Source organism: Suncus etruscus, chromosome 14 (genome assembly GCF_024139225.1).
Source record: "Suncus etruscus isolate mSunEtr1 chromosome 14, mSunEtr1.pri.cur, whole genome shotgun sequence".
In the NCBI taxonomy this organism is placed as follows: domain Eukaryota; kingdom Metazoa; phylum Chordata; class Mammalia; order Eulipotyphla; family Soricidae; genus Suncus; species Suncus etruscus.
The window spans coordinates 82788570-82798821 of record NC_064861.1 but is presented as its reverse complement, the minus strand read 5'-3'; the positions used below and the strand labels follow the sequence as shown (position 1 = coordinate 82798821).

Genomic DNA, 10252 nt, shown 5'->3' with positions numbered 1-10252 from the left:
AGAAATGCTGAGAGGGGGAAAGAGAAAGAACACCAGAAAAGCCCAGAGTGGGGCCCTAGTAGTTTGCCTTGCACACGCTAACCTAGGACAGACCATGGTTCAATCCCCAACGTCCCATATGGTCCCTCAAGCCAAGAGAGATTTCTGAGTGCAGAGCCAGGAGGAATCCCTGAGCACCGCCAGATGTGACTCCCCCCCAAAAAAAAAGGCCCAGAGTCCAGGGTAACAAGAGGGCAGGGGGTACCAGAAAATGGGGTGCCCGGCAGAGCCCCAACAGGGAAAACACAGGATGGACAGTGGATGGTCCATGGCCACCACCTCGGGCCTGTGTGCTGTTGGCCACTGTGCTGCGGTCAGGTTGGTCTCAGGGGGCCAGGAGACCCCCACTGGCCACAGCTACCTGGGGATGGAGGCATAGTCCGGATGGGCATTGACAGCTAGCTGTTGCTGTGATTCAATTGGGGGCCCCAGAATATCTGCCTGATCATCCTCATCCTCTATGGTGGAGTCGGTGGTGGGCACCTCGGGGGGCAGCAGGATGAACTGGGTGAGGCCGTGCAGCTCAGCGACGCGACGGAAGGTGTGGAGCCCCAACATCATAACCATCAGACCCAGGAAGAGGTAGCCTGCAGGGAGGATGTGCTCAGACGTGGAAGGCCAGGGGTTGGGGGTACAGCCAGGGCCATCACCTCAAGGGCACCTGCATACTCACCGGTGACCAGCAGTTTGTACAGGGCACGATAGGGCTGCCCTGGAGTCTCGCCAGGCACGTAGTCACCCAGGCCAATGGTGGACAGGGAGATGAAGCAGAAGTAGATGGCGTCCAGGAAGCTCCAGTTGGCCTCCAGGGAGGCAAAGATGGCAGCAGGCAGCAGGAAGCATGTGGCCACGATTACTGCCAGCAGGGCCACCAGGTGCCAGCGGGCTGCCCGCCGGGGGTGCCAGCCCCAGCGTAGGCTGAGCCAGGCCAGCGGTGCACGGGTGAACAACAAGGCCAGGCGCTGGGCCGAGGCAGTCAGCAACAGCATGGTGAGTGGCACACCCAGCAGCGCGAAGGCGATGGTGAAGGCCTTGCCCCCATTTGTCAGCGGGGTTGTGTACCCGTAGCCTGGGGGGGAGCAGAGGAAAAAGTCTTGAGTCCAGGCACCCGCATTCTGAGCTCTGAGGTCCCCTGAAGCCCAGAAACTGCTGCCAGTGGCACAGGCCAAAACCACCATTCGCCTTCCATCCTGCATTTAAGACTTTGCAGCAAATTCGACAGCTACTGGCTTGGTGGTTTCTATTTCCCTGCTTTGGCCCTCAGCACCCCACACCTACTTCCTGTGGGTGTCACTTTGAGAGAGATGTCCAAGCCCCCCATGGGCCTTGTTTCTATGGCCTCACCGGCTCCTGAACACCACCTGCCTCCTGGTCTCCCTTTAGCCTCTTCCACCCCATCTGCTCCCCATCTGCAGCCTTAGGGGCCATGAGCACCCTGAGTTTAAACCTGTCTGACCAGAGGCCACCCAGGTTTCAAGTTGTGAGGGAGAAGCACAGGCCCCGACTTTTCCCAGAGTCTCACCCCAGGGCCTTTGCACAAGTGGTTACTCCAGGAAACCTCATCTGCTGGTTCCCCAGGGCCTCCTCACTCCCCATCAGCTTTAACTTCTTTTTTTGTTTTGTTTTGTTTTTTGTTTTTGTTTTTGGGTCACACCGGCAGTGCTCAGGGGTTATTCCTGGCTCCAGGCTCAGAAATTGCTCCTGGCAGGTACAGGGGACCATATGGGACACCGGGATTTGAACCGATGACCTCCTGCATGAAAGGCAAATGGCTTACCTCCATGCTATCTCTCTGGCCCCAGCTTTAACTTCTTTAACTTTTGGATATGGGCCATACTCACCAGTGCTCAGGGGCTGTTCCTGGCTCTGTGGTCAGGAGACCATTAATAGCATCAGAACTTATCTAAGTTGACCATGTTTAAGGTGAATCCTACATTTATTTATGTATTTTGGGCTTTTGGGTCACTTCAGCAATTTCAGGGGTTATTTGTGGCTTTGCATTTCAGGAATTATTCCTGGTGGGCTTGGGGAACAATACGAGATACCAAGGATCAAACTGGAGTCAGCTGAGGACAAGGCAAGCACCCTACCCACTGTGCTATCACTCCGTCCCCAAGGTGAGCACTTGAACCTCTATACCATGTCTCTGGCCTTTACGTTTCAAATTTAAATATTTATTATTTTGGTTGTTAGGTACATCCTTGGCTCAGGACTTAGTCTAGGCTGTGCTCAGGAATCACTCCTGGCAGGCAGAGTACCACATGGAATGCCAGGGATAGAATCTAAGTTGGCTGCATGAAAGGCAAATGTCCTACCCGCTATGCTATCACTCTGGCCCCAAGAGTTCAAACTATCCTTACAATAACAACAACAAAAAGAAAATTCACCTGCATGAAGGCAAGTACCATTATCTCTATACCATCTCTCCAATCCCTCTCTTCAATCTTTTTTTTTTAGTAAGTCAAAGAGTTTGTTAAGGCAGTTGTCTTGCATGTGACCAAAGCATAGAGCTAGGAGTAATAGCCCTGAGCGCTATTGGGAGTAGCCTCAAAACAAATAACTAGGGCCTGGAGAGATAGCACAGCAGCGTTTGCCTTGCAAACAGGTGATCCAGGACCTAAGGTGGTTGGTTCGAATCCCGAATCCCGGTGTCCCATATGGTCCCCTGTGCCTGCCAGGAGCTATTTCTGAGCAGACAGCCAGGAGTAACCCCTGAGCACCACCGGGTGTGGCCCAAAAAACAAAACAAATAACTATATAAATTCTTTGTTTGTGGGCCACACCTGGTGACGCTCAGGGGACACTCCTGGCTATTTGCTCAGAAATTGCCCCTGGATTTGGGGGACTATATAAGACACCGTGGATCAAGCCAAGGTCCGTCCTAGGTCAGCCACATGCAAGGCAAATGCCCTACCACTGTGCTATCACTCCGGCCCCCTATATAAATTCTTTTTTTAGGCCCAGGTGGTCAGGCAGGCCTGGGCAGGGGTCCAGGATGGCCAGTGCTGCCATAGAACTCAGGGCCTCATATATGCCAAGTGTAAGTTTTGCCATTGATACTGGAGTATGCCAGGCTTCTCTGCCCACTGCCTACACATCAGCCTTCTTCATGGCAAGGGGACTTGGGGGTCCCATGGCCTGGTCTCTTTCTTATGCCCTGAGAGTTTAAGCAAGACACCCATCTCTCTGAGCCTCATTTACTTTTTTTTCTTTTCTTTTCTTTTTTTGTTTTTGTTTGTTTGTTTTGGGGTCACACCCAGCAGCGCTCAGAGGTCACTCCTAGCTCCATGCTCAGAAATCGGGACTATATGGGATTCTAGGATTTGAATCAATGACCTTATGCATGAAAGGCCTTACCTCCATGCTATCTCTCTGGCCCCTTGTTTTGTTTTTGATTTTGGGTCATACCCAAAATTATTATTTCTGACTCTGAGCTCAGAAATCGCTCCTGGCTTGGGGTACTATATGGGACACTGGGGTATCAAACTGAGATCCGTCCTAGGTTAGCATGTGCAAGGCAAATGCCTTACCGCTTGCACCACCACTCCAGCTCCATGAGTCTAATTTTCTATAGGAAAAAGACAGGGCTCCTCACCGCAGCTGCCTCCAGCACTGTTAGCAGCTGAATCAGCAAGTCAAAGCCTGTATGTGGCCAGTTTCCATCAGGAGTTGCTCTGATGGAGAAGCAGGGAGTTTTATTACCCCCATTTTACAATCAAGGGAGGGCACAGAGGCGGTTAATTTGGGCCCAAGCTGGGCCTGCTGGGGCACCCTGGCCTGTCAGGCCTGGAATAATCTTTCAGAAATCAGGAGTTGAGAAGAGGCCCTGATGTGTCTGGGTTTGCCCAGGAGCTGGCGCCCACTGGGATTTCAGAGATCACGCCCTACAAGTTGCCTTATGCTGCCTGGCTGGGCCTGGGCACATGAGGGGCACAGGCTAAGATTACCACTTTTGTGTGTGTTCTGTGTGTATGGGGAAACACCAGGTGATGCTCAGAGGTCACTCCTGATGGGGTCAGAGGGCCCTGTGGGGTGCCAGGGATTCTATTCAAGTTAGCTACATGCAAAGCAAATGTCTTTTCTGCTATCTTCTTGCCTGCTCCAGTCCCAAAGCTGCTTTCTTCCAGAGCTGACAGACTAGACAAGCCACCACCACCCCTGGCCCAGCAGAGACAAAGAGGACAGGGCCACGGGCAGAAAGGGCATGGCTGGAGGATGGGGCGAGGAGGCAGATGTGGGGGTTATCTACTAGAACTTGGGGTAAGTCAGTAAGTCAGGAACTAGTGGCCTTGCTTAGCTGGGGCCCTGGGTCCAGAGGAAGAAGGAGACAAGCCCCAGTGGGGGCTTGCAGCCTCATAAACAGGATTGGGAGGAAATCTTCCCAAAAAAAGCAGGCTGTGCATGAAGGGGGTTCAGGTTTTGTTTTGTTTTGTTTTGTTTTAGAGCCATACCTGCCAGCGCTCAGGGGTTCCTCCTGGCTCTATGCTCAGAAATTGCTCCTGACAGGCTCAGGGGACCATATGAGATGCTGGGGATCTAACCTGAATCCCTCCCGGATTGGCCACATGCAAGACAAAAGCTATACTGCTGTGCTATTGCTCCTGCCCCTAGGGTGTCCAGATTTGATACCATCATATGACATGCACCACCCCCAACCCTGAGCACAGAGCTGAGATTAGTTCCTGAATATTGTGTGGCATGATTCAAAAAAGTTAAAAATAAATAGCAAAAAAGATGGGGAAAAGCAATAATCCAGTAGGTAGGATGCTTGCTTTGCATGTGGTTCCATCCCTGGCATCCTATATGGTATCTTGAGCAACTTCAGGAGTGATTCCTGAGGGCAGACCCAGGAGTAAGCCTTAAGCACTGCTGGGTGTAGCTCAAAAAAGCAGAAAAGAGGGCTGGAGAGATAGCACGGAGGTAAGGTGTTTGCCTTTCACGCTGAAGGACTCTAGACCTTCCCTGGGTGCCAGCTCAGGTGGCCTGAAGTGGGTTCCAGGTGGACTCTTCTAGGGGTCCCCCTTAGGGGTCTGCCAGGGGCGATTTCTGAGCATAGAGCCAGGAGTAACCCCTGAGCGCTGCCAGGTGTGACCCAAACAAAACAAAACAAAAAACAGAAGACCTCTCCAAACAGCCCCAGCAAAATCCCCAGGGCTTTTCCAAACCAGGGAGTTACCATGGTGGTGCCTCTTTAAATTAAGAGCCCCTGCCTGAAGCTTTCATCTTCTCTGGGGTGGGGGTGGGTATGAACACCTCAATAAAAGCCTTAGAGGCCCTCCCCTGTCCATAAGATTTCCATGCCCTCTCACTGTCAAAAGCGGATTTCCTCCAATCTTGGACACAAGAACTCAGCGTCTGTCCAGGATTTACCAGGAAAAAATATTCTGAGAACACAGGATCCCTGCGATCCCCAACAGGACCTCAATTCCTCCTTGCTCCATAACTGTCCCAGTTTACTTTGGACTTGAAACCCAACACCCTCCCTGCCTACCCAGACTCTCCAGACCCTCCCAATCTTGCAAGAACTGAGCCTCCCACCTCCCCAAATCCCCCCTTCCCACGTCCCTTCCCTTACCAATGACTCCCCATCCCATTTCTTCAGGCTCTCTTTTCTTTACTTTTCTTTTCTCTCTTTTTGTGTGTGTGTGTGTGTGTGTGTGTGTGTGTGTGTGTGTGGTTTTTGGGTCACACCCAGCAGTGCTCAGGGGTTTTTCCTGGCTCCAGGATCAGAAACTGCTCTTGGCAGGCACGGGGGGACCATATGGGATGCCGGGATTTGAACCGATGACCTCCTGCATGAAAGGCAAACGCTTTACCTCCATGCTGTCTCTCCGGCCCCTCTTTACTTTTCTTATGTTTTTGTTTTGCCACACCCGGTGACACTCAAGGATACTCCTGGCTATGCGTTCAGAAATTGCCCCTGGCTTTGGGGGACTATATGGGACACTGGGGATTGAACTGAGGTTCTCCCTGGGTCAGCCACGTGCAAGGCAAATGCCCTACCATTCAGGCTTTCTTTTCATTTTTGCTTTATTTGTTATGTTTGGGTGTGCTCAGGGATCACTCCTGGTAAGGCTCAAGGGACAATACCTGAAGGCAAGTGCCTTGACCCCTGCATTCTCTATTCCACCTCTCTACTCTTTCCCGTTTTTTCTTTTCTGCTTTTTGTTTGTTTTTTTGTTTATTTGGTTTTTTGGGGTCACACTTGGCAGCGCTCAGGGGTTACTCCTGGCTCTAGGCTCAGAAATCGCCCCTGGCAGGCACAGGGGACCATATGGGATGCTGGAATTCGAACCACTGACCTTCTGCATGCAAAGCAAATGCCTTACTTCCATGCTATCTCTCCGGCCCCTGTTTGGAGGGGTCTGGACTGTGAGTCTCTGATTGGATACTGTCTGCACCTCAGGATGCTCTGTACTCCAACACTGGACCCTCTCGCACCCACAGTGGGTTGCCCAGGTATGGAGGGGTTCCTTAGTGGCCTTCCCAACCCCATCATCCCAAATGTTAAGATGGGATCAAAGAAAGGGGAGTCACACACATCTGGCTGGCTAAGAATTGCCAGGAAGGGGACGGAGAGATAGCATGGAGGTAAGGTGTTTGCCTTGCATGCAGAGGGATGGTGGTTCAAATCCCGGCATCCCATATGGTCCCCCCTGCCTGCCAGGAGTGATTTCTGAGCGTACAGCCAGGAGTAACCCCTGAGTGCTGCCAGGTGTGGCCCAAAAACGAAACAAACAAACAAAAAAAATTGCCAGGAAGGGAAGCCCTGAGTGATAGAACACGGTAGGGCGTTTGCTTTGCATGTGGCCAAACTGGGATGAATTTGGATTCGATCCACAGCATCCCATATGGTCTCCCAAGCCAGAAGCGATTTCTGAGTGCAGAGCCAGGAGTAACCTCTGAGCGCTGCCATGAGTGCCCCAAAACTAAACAAAATAAAAATTGCTAGGAGAGGCCTGAGCCCCTTAGGAACCCTCCCCGGCAAAAGCAGACGTTCTAGCCTTAGTGGACCCTGAGGTGAAGCTGAGAGAGGTCACGAACCTCTAAAACAGACTCTGGAGATCCTCCCGGGGTGGAAGTCTCACCCAGAGACCCCTTTTTCTGAGGGCCCTCTCCTGGGCACCCCAAGAATGGTGCCCGGAGAAGCAGATTCGGATGCTGAGATGCAGTTTTTTCAGTGGGCAAGAGTAGGGGGAGGAGGCGGGAAGGAGCACCCTGAGAACTTGTCCCAGGACACAGATGGATTAGGCGGCAGGCGGCGGTAGTGGAGCGCAGGGCTGAGCCCGGGTCGGTCCAGGTTAAAGGTTCTAAAGTGGGCCCCAGACCCAGAGCGGATCTGTTTCGTTTTTGGCCACACCCGGCGATGCTCAGGGATTACTCCTGGCTGTCTACTCAGAAATAGCTCCTGGCAGGCACGGGGAACCATATGGGACACCGGGATTCGAACCAACCACCTTAGGTCCTGAATCGGCTGCTTGCAAGGCAAACGCTGTGCTATCTCTCCGGGCCCGCGGATCTGTTTTTAAGTCGGGATGCACTCCCAGCTCTGCCCGCCCAAGATGGGGATATCTTGGGCCGGAGAGTTAGCATGGAGGCAGGGCATTTGCCTTGCACGCAGGACGGTGGTTCGAATCCAGGCATCCCATATGGTTCCTTTGGCTTGCCAGGAGCGATTTCTGAGCGTAGAGCCGGGAGGAACCCCTGAGCGCTACCGGGTGTGACCCAAACCTCCCCCCGCAAAAAATGGGAATGTCTGGGGCTGGAGAGATAGCATGGAGGTAAAGCATTTGCCTTGCATGCAGAAGGACAGTGGTTCGAATCCCAGCATCCCATATGGTCCCTCTGGCCTGCCAGGAGTGATTTCTGGAGTAACCCCTGAGCGCTGCTGGTGTGACCCAAACCTCCCCCCTCAAAAGAATGGGGATGTCCTAGTCTGGAGTGAACTGGGCCTGGAGGAAAAACTTGGAACTCCAAGAACCGAACCCACAACAAACACATCAGTCGCTCCCGGGCCCTCCATGTGTCCCATGAGTGATCGGGGGGCTAAGGGCTGCGGATGAGTTGGGGAGGGGTCCCCGAAAAGGGGCGCGCGCACGTACCCACGGTCGTGACCAGCGTGCTGGCGAAGAAGAGCGCCGAGACGAAGTCCCAGGCGGGGTCCGAGGCGTTGGCGACCCCCGAGGCGTCGGCGATCGCGGCGCGCCCCAGTCGCCCGGCCGCCAGCACCTGCTCCACGAAGGCGTCCAGCACCCGGGCCGACACGCACGGGCTGCCCCGCAGCAGCTGCTCCCGCAAGGCGCCCAGCTCGGCTCGGAGCCGGGCTTCGTGCGGCCGCTCCAGCCGCGCCAACACCAGCGCGCCCAGCACCAGGTACGCGGCGTAGACGGCCAGCGCGCCCGCCAGCAGCGCGCCCCGCCGCATGGCACCCCAGATCCCCGCCGCCCCGCTGACGTGGCCGCCTACCTATCCGCCGCCACCACCACCCCCAGCCCCGGCCGGCCCGTCCCCAGCCCAGTTTCGGTTCCGGGAGACGAGACACCGAGATGCGGCCCCGAGGAGGAAGAGGGAGAGGAAAAAGGGGGAGGTCTGGGGTTGGGGTGACGGGACGCCCCGCCCCTGGGAAACTGAGGCACGCCCCAATGCCAGGTGCTAGGAACGCGAAGGTGGAGCCCCACGCTCCCCGGATCTGGGAGAGCGATCCTAGGTAAGGTAGGAGGGTGGGGTCCTTCTGGGCCTCCCCGAAATGGGGTGCCAGCCAGGTTGTCCCCCGCAGTCTAGTCCTTCCGACGTTTGCATTCCTCCGGCCCGCAGCACACCTGCACCCCGCTGCGGGGTGATCGAGTTGGCAAACCTGCTTTCTTTTTCTGTTTGTTTGCTTTTTTGTTTTGTTTTGGGGACACACCCGGTGACGCTCAGGGGTTCCTCCTGGCTCTGTGTTCAGAAATCGCTCCTGGCTTGGGGGGACTTATAAGGGACATCAGAGATCAAACCCAGGTCTTGATCAGCCGTGTGCAAGGCAAACGCCCTACTACTGCGCTATCGCTCTGGCTCTACAAACCTGTTTTCGGGTGCTTCCAAAGAGAAAGGGAGTCTCAACCCCCTGGACACCCCCCAGGCACAGCGCCGACCCTCATTCTTACACACACACACACACACACACACACACACACACACACACACACACACACACACACACTAAGCGCTCAGCACCCACTTTCTTGACCTGCTCTTTGGCTAGGGAAACTGCAGTGGCCAAGACAGCTGTTGTCGGGGCAGAGTGACCAGGGCTGGAACAGGGAAACCAGAGAATGATGGAGCCCCCAAGCGCTCCAGGGAATCTCAAGCAGGGAACTGATGCTGCTGAAGGGCAGATGGTGTTTCCAGAACACAATCTCTCTCTCTCTCTCTCTCTCTCTCTCTCTCTCTCTCTCTCTCTCTCTCTCTCTCTCTCTCTCTCTCTCTCTCTCTCTCTCTCTCTCCTTTCTCTCTCTCTCTCCTTTCTCTCCTCTCACTTCTCTTCTCTCTCTCTCTCTCTCTCTCTCTCTCTCTCTCTCTCTCTCTCACACACACACACACACACACACACACACACACACACACCACATGGGTGATTAGGCGACAGTACAGCAGACAGGGCACTTTTTGTTTGTTTTCTGCTTTTGGGGCCACACTCGGGGATGCTCAGGGGTTACACCTGGCTCTGTACTCAGGAATCACTCCGGAGTGACTCCGGCAACCTTGGGGATCTAACCAGAATCAGTGCTGTGCTATCAATGCCACCCAAGACACTCATTCACTATGCTTTGGTCTCGGTCTCACCCTTATATGGGCTCCTGAATCCCAATAGATATGGCAGGACAATGTCCTGCACACTGCCACTTGTGGTAAAAAAAAAAATTCAAATATTAAAATAAATAGGGCCAGAGAAATAGCATAACAGTAAGGTGTTTGCCTTGCACGTAGCTAATCCAGGACAGACGATGGTTCGAATACCGGCATCCCATATGGTCCCCATGCCTGCCAGGAGCGATTTCTGAGCGCATTGCCAGGAGTAACCCCTGAGTGCTGCCGGGTGTGACCCCAAAACAAAACAAAAATAAATAGAACAAAGAATCACAGATAGAAGCCCATATATAAGAGGGTCTTCTTCTAGGGTTGGAACTATAATATAGTGGATAAAGTGTCTCTTGCACACAGCCAATCCGGGTTC

The 10252-nt window shown here is 53.8% G+C and overlaps 1 protein-coding gene across 1 annotated transcript; it reads right to left on the bottom strand.

The window, feature by feature from the left end:
- Nucleotides 1-242: 242 nt before the first annotated feature.
- Nucleotides 243-8463, bottom strand: KCNK6 (potassium two pore domain channel subfamily K member 6). Its single transcript, XM_049786646.1, has 3 exons — nucleotides 8142-8463; nucleotides 713-1108; nucleotides 243-626 (listed from the first exon to the last, which is right to left on the bottom strand). Exons 1-3 carry the CDS (start codon nucleotides 8461-8463, stop codon nucleotides 397-399), a joined length of 948 nt encoding a protein of 315 aa, XP_049642603.1. The 3' UTR covers nucleotides 243-396.
- Nucleotides 8464-10252: the final 1789 nt, after the last annotated feature.

Excerpts from the sequence above, each read along its gene's own strand:
- KCNK6 (XM_049786646.1), bottom strand. The coding sequence starts at position 8,463 with ATGCGGCGGGGCGCGCTGCTGGCGGGCGCGCTGGCCGTCTACGCCGCG. Across the intron at positions 1,109-8,141 it reads CACGCTGGTCACGACCGTGG|GCTACGGGTACACAACCCCG; the intron begins GTACGTGCGCGC and ends GCTCCCCCCCAG. Across the intron at positions 627-712 it reads GTACAAACTGCTGGTCACCG|GCTACCTCTTCCTGGGTCTG; the intron begins GTGAGTATGCAG and ends TCCTCCCTGCAG.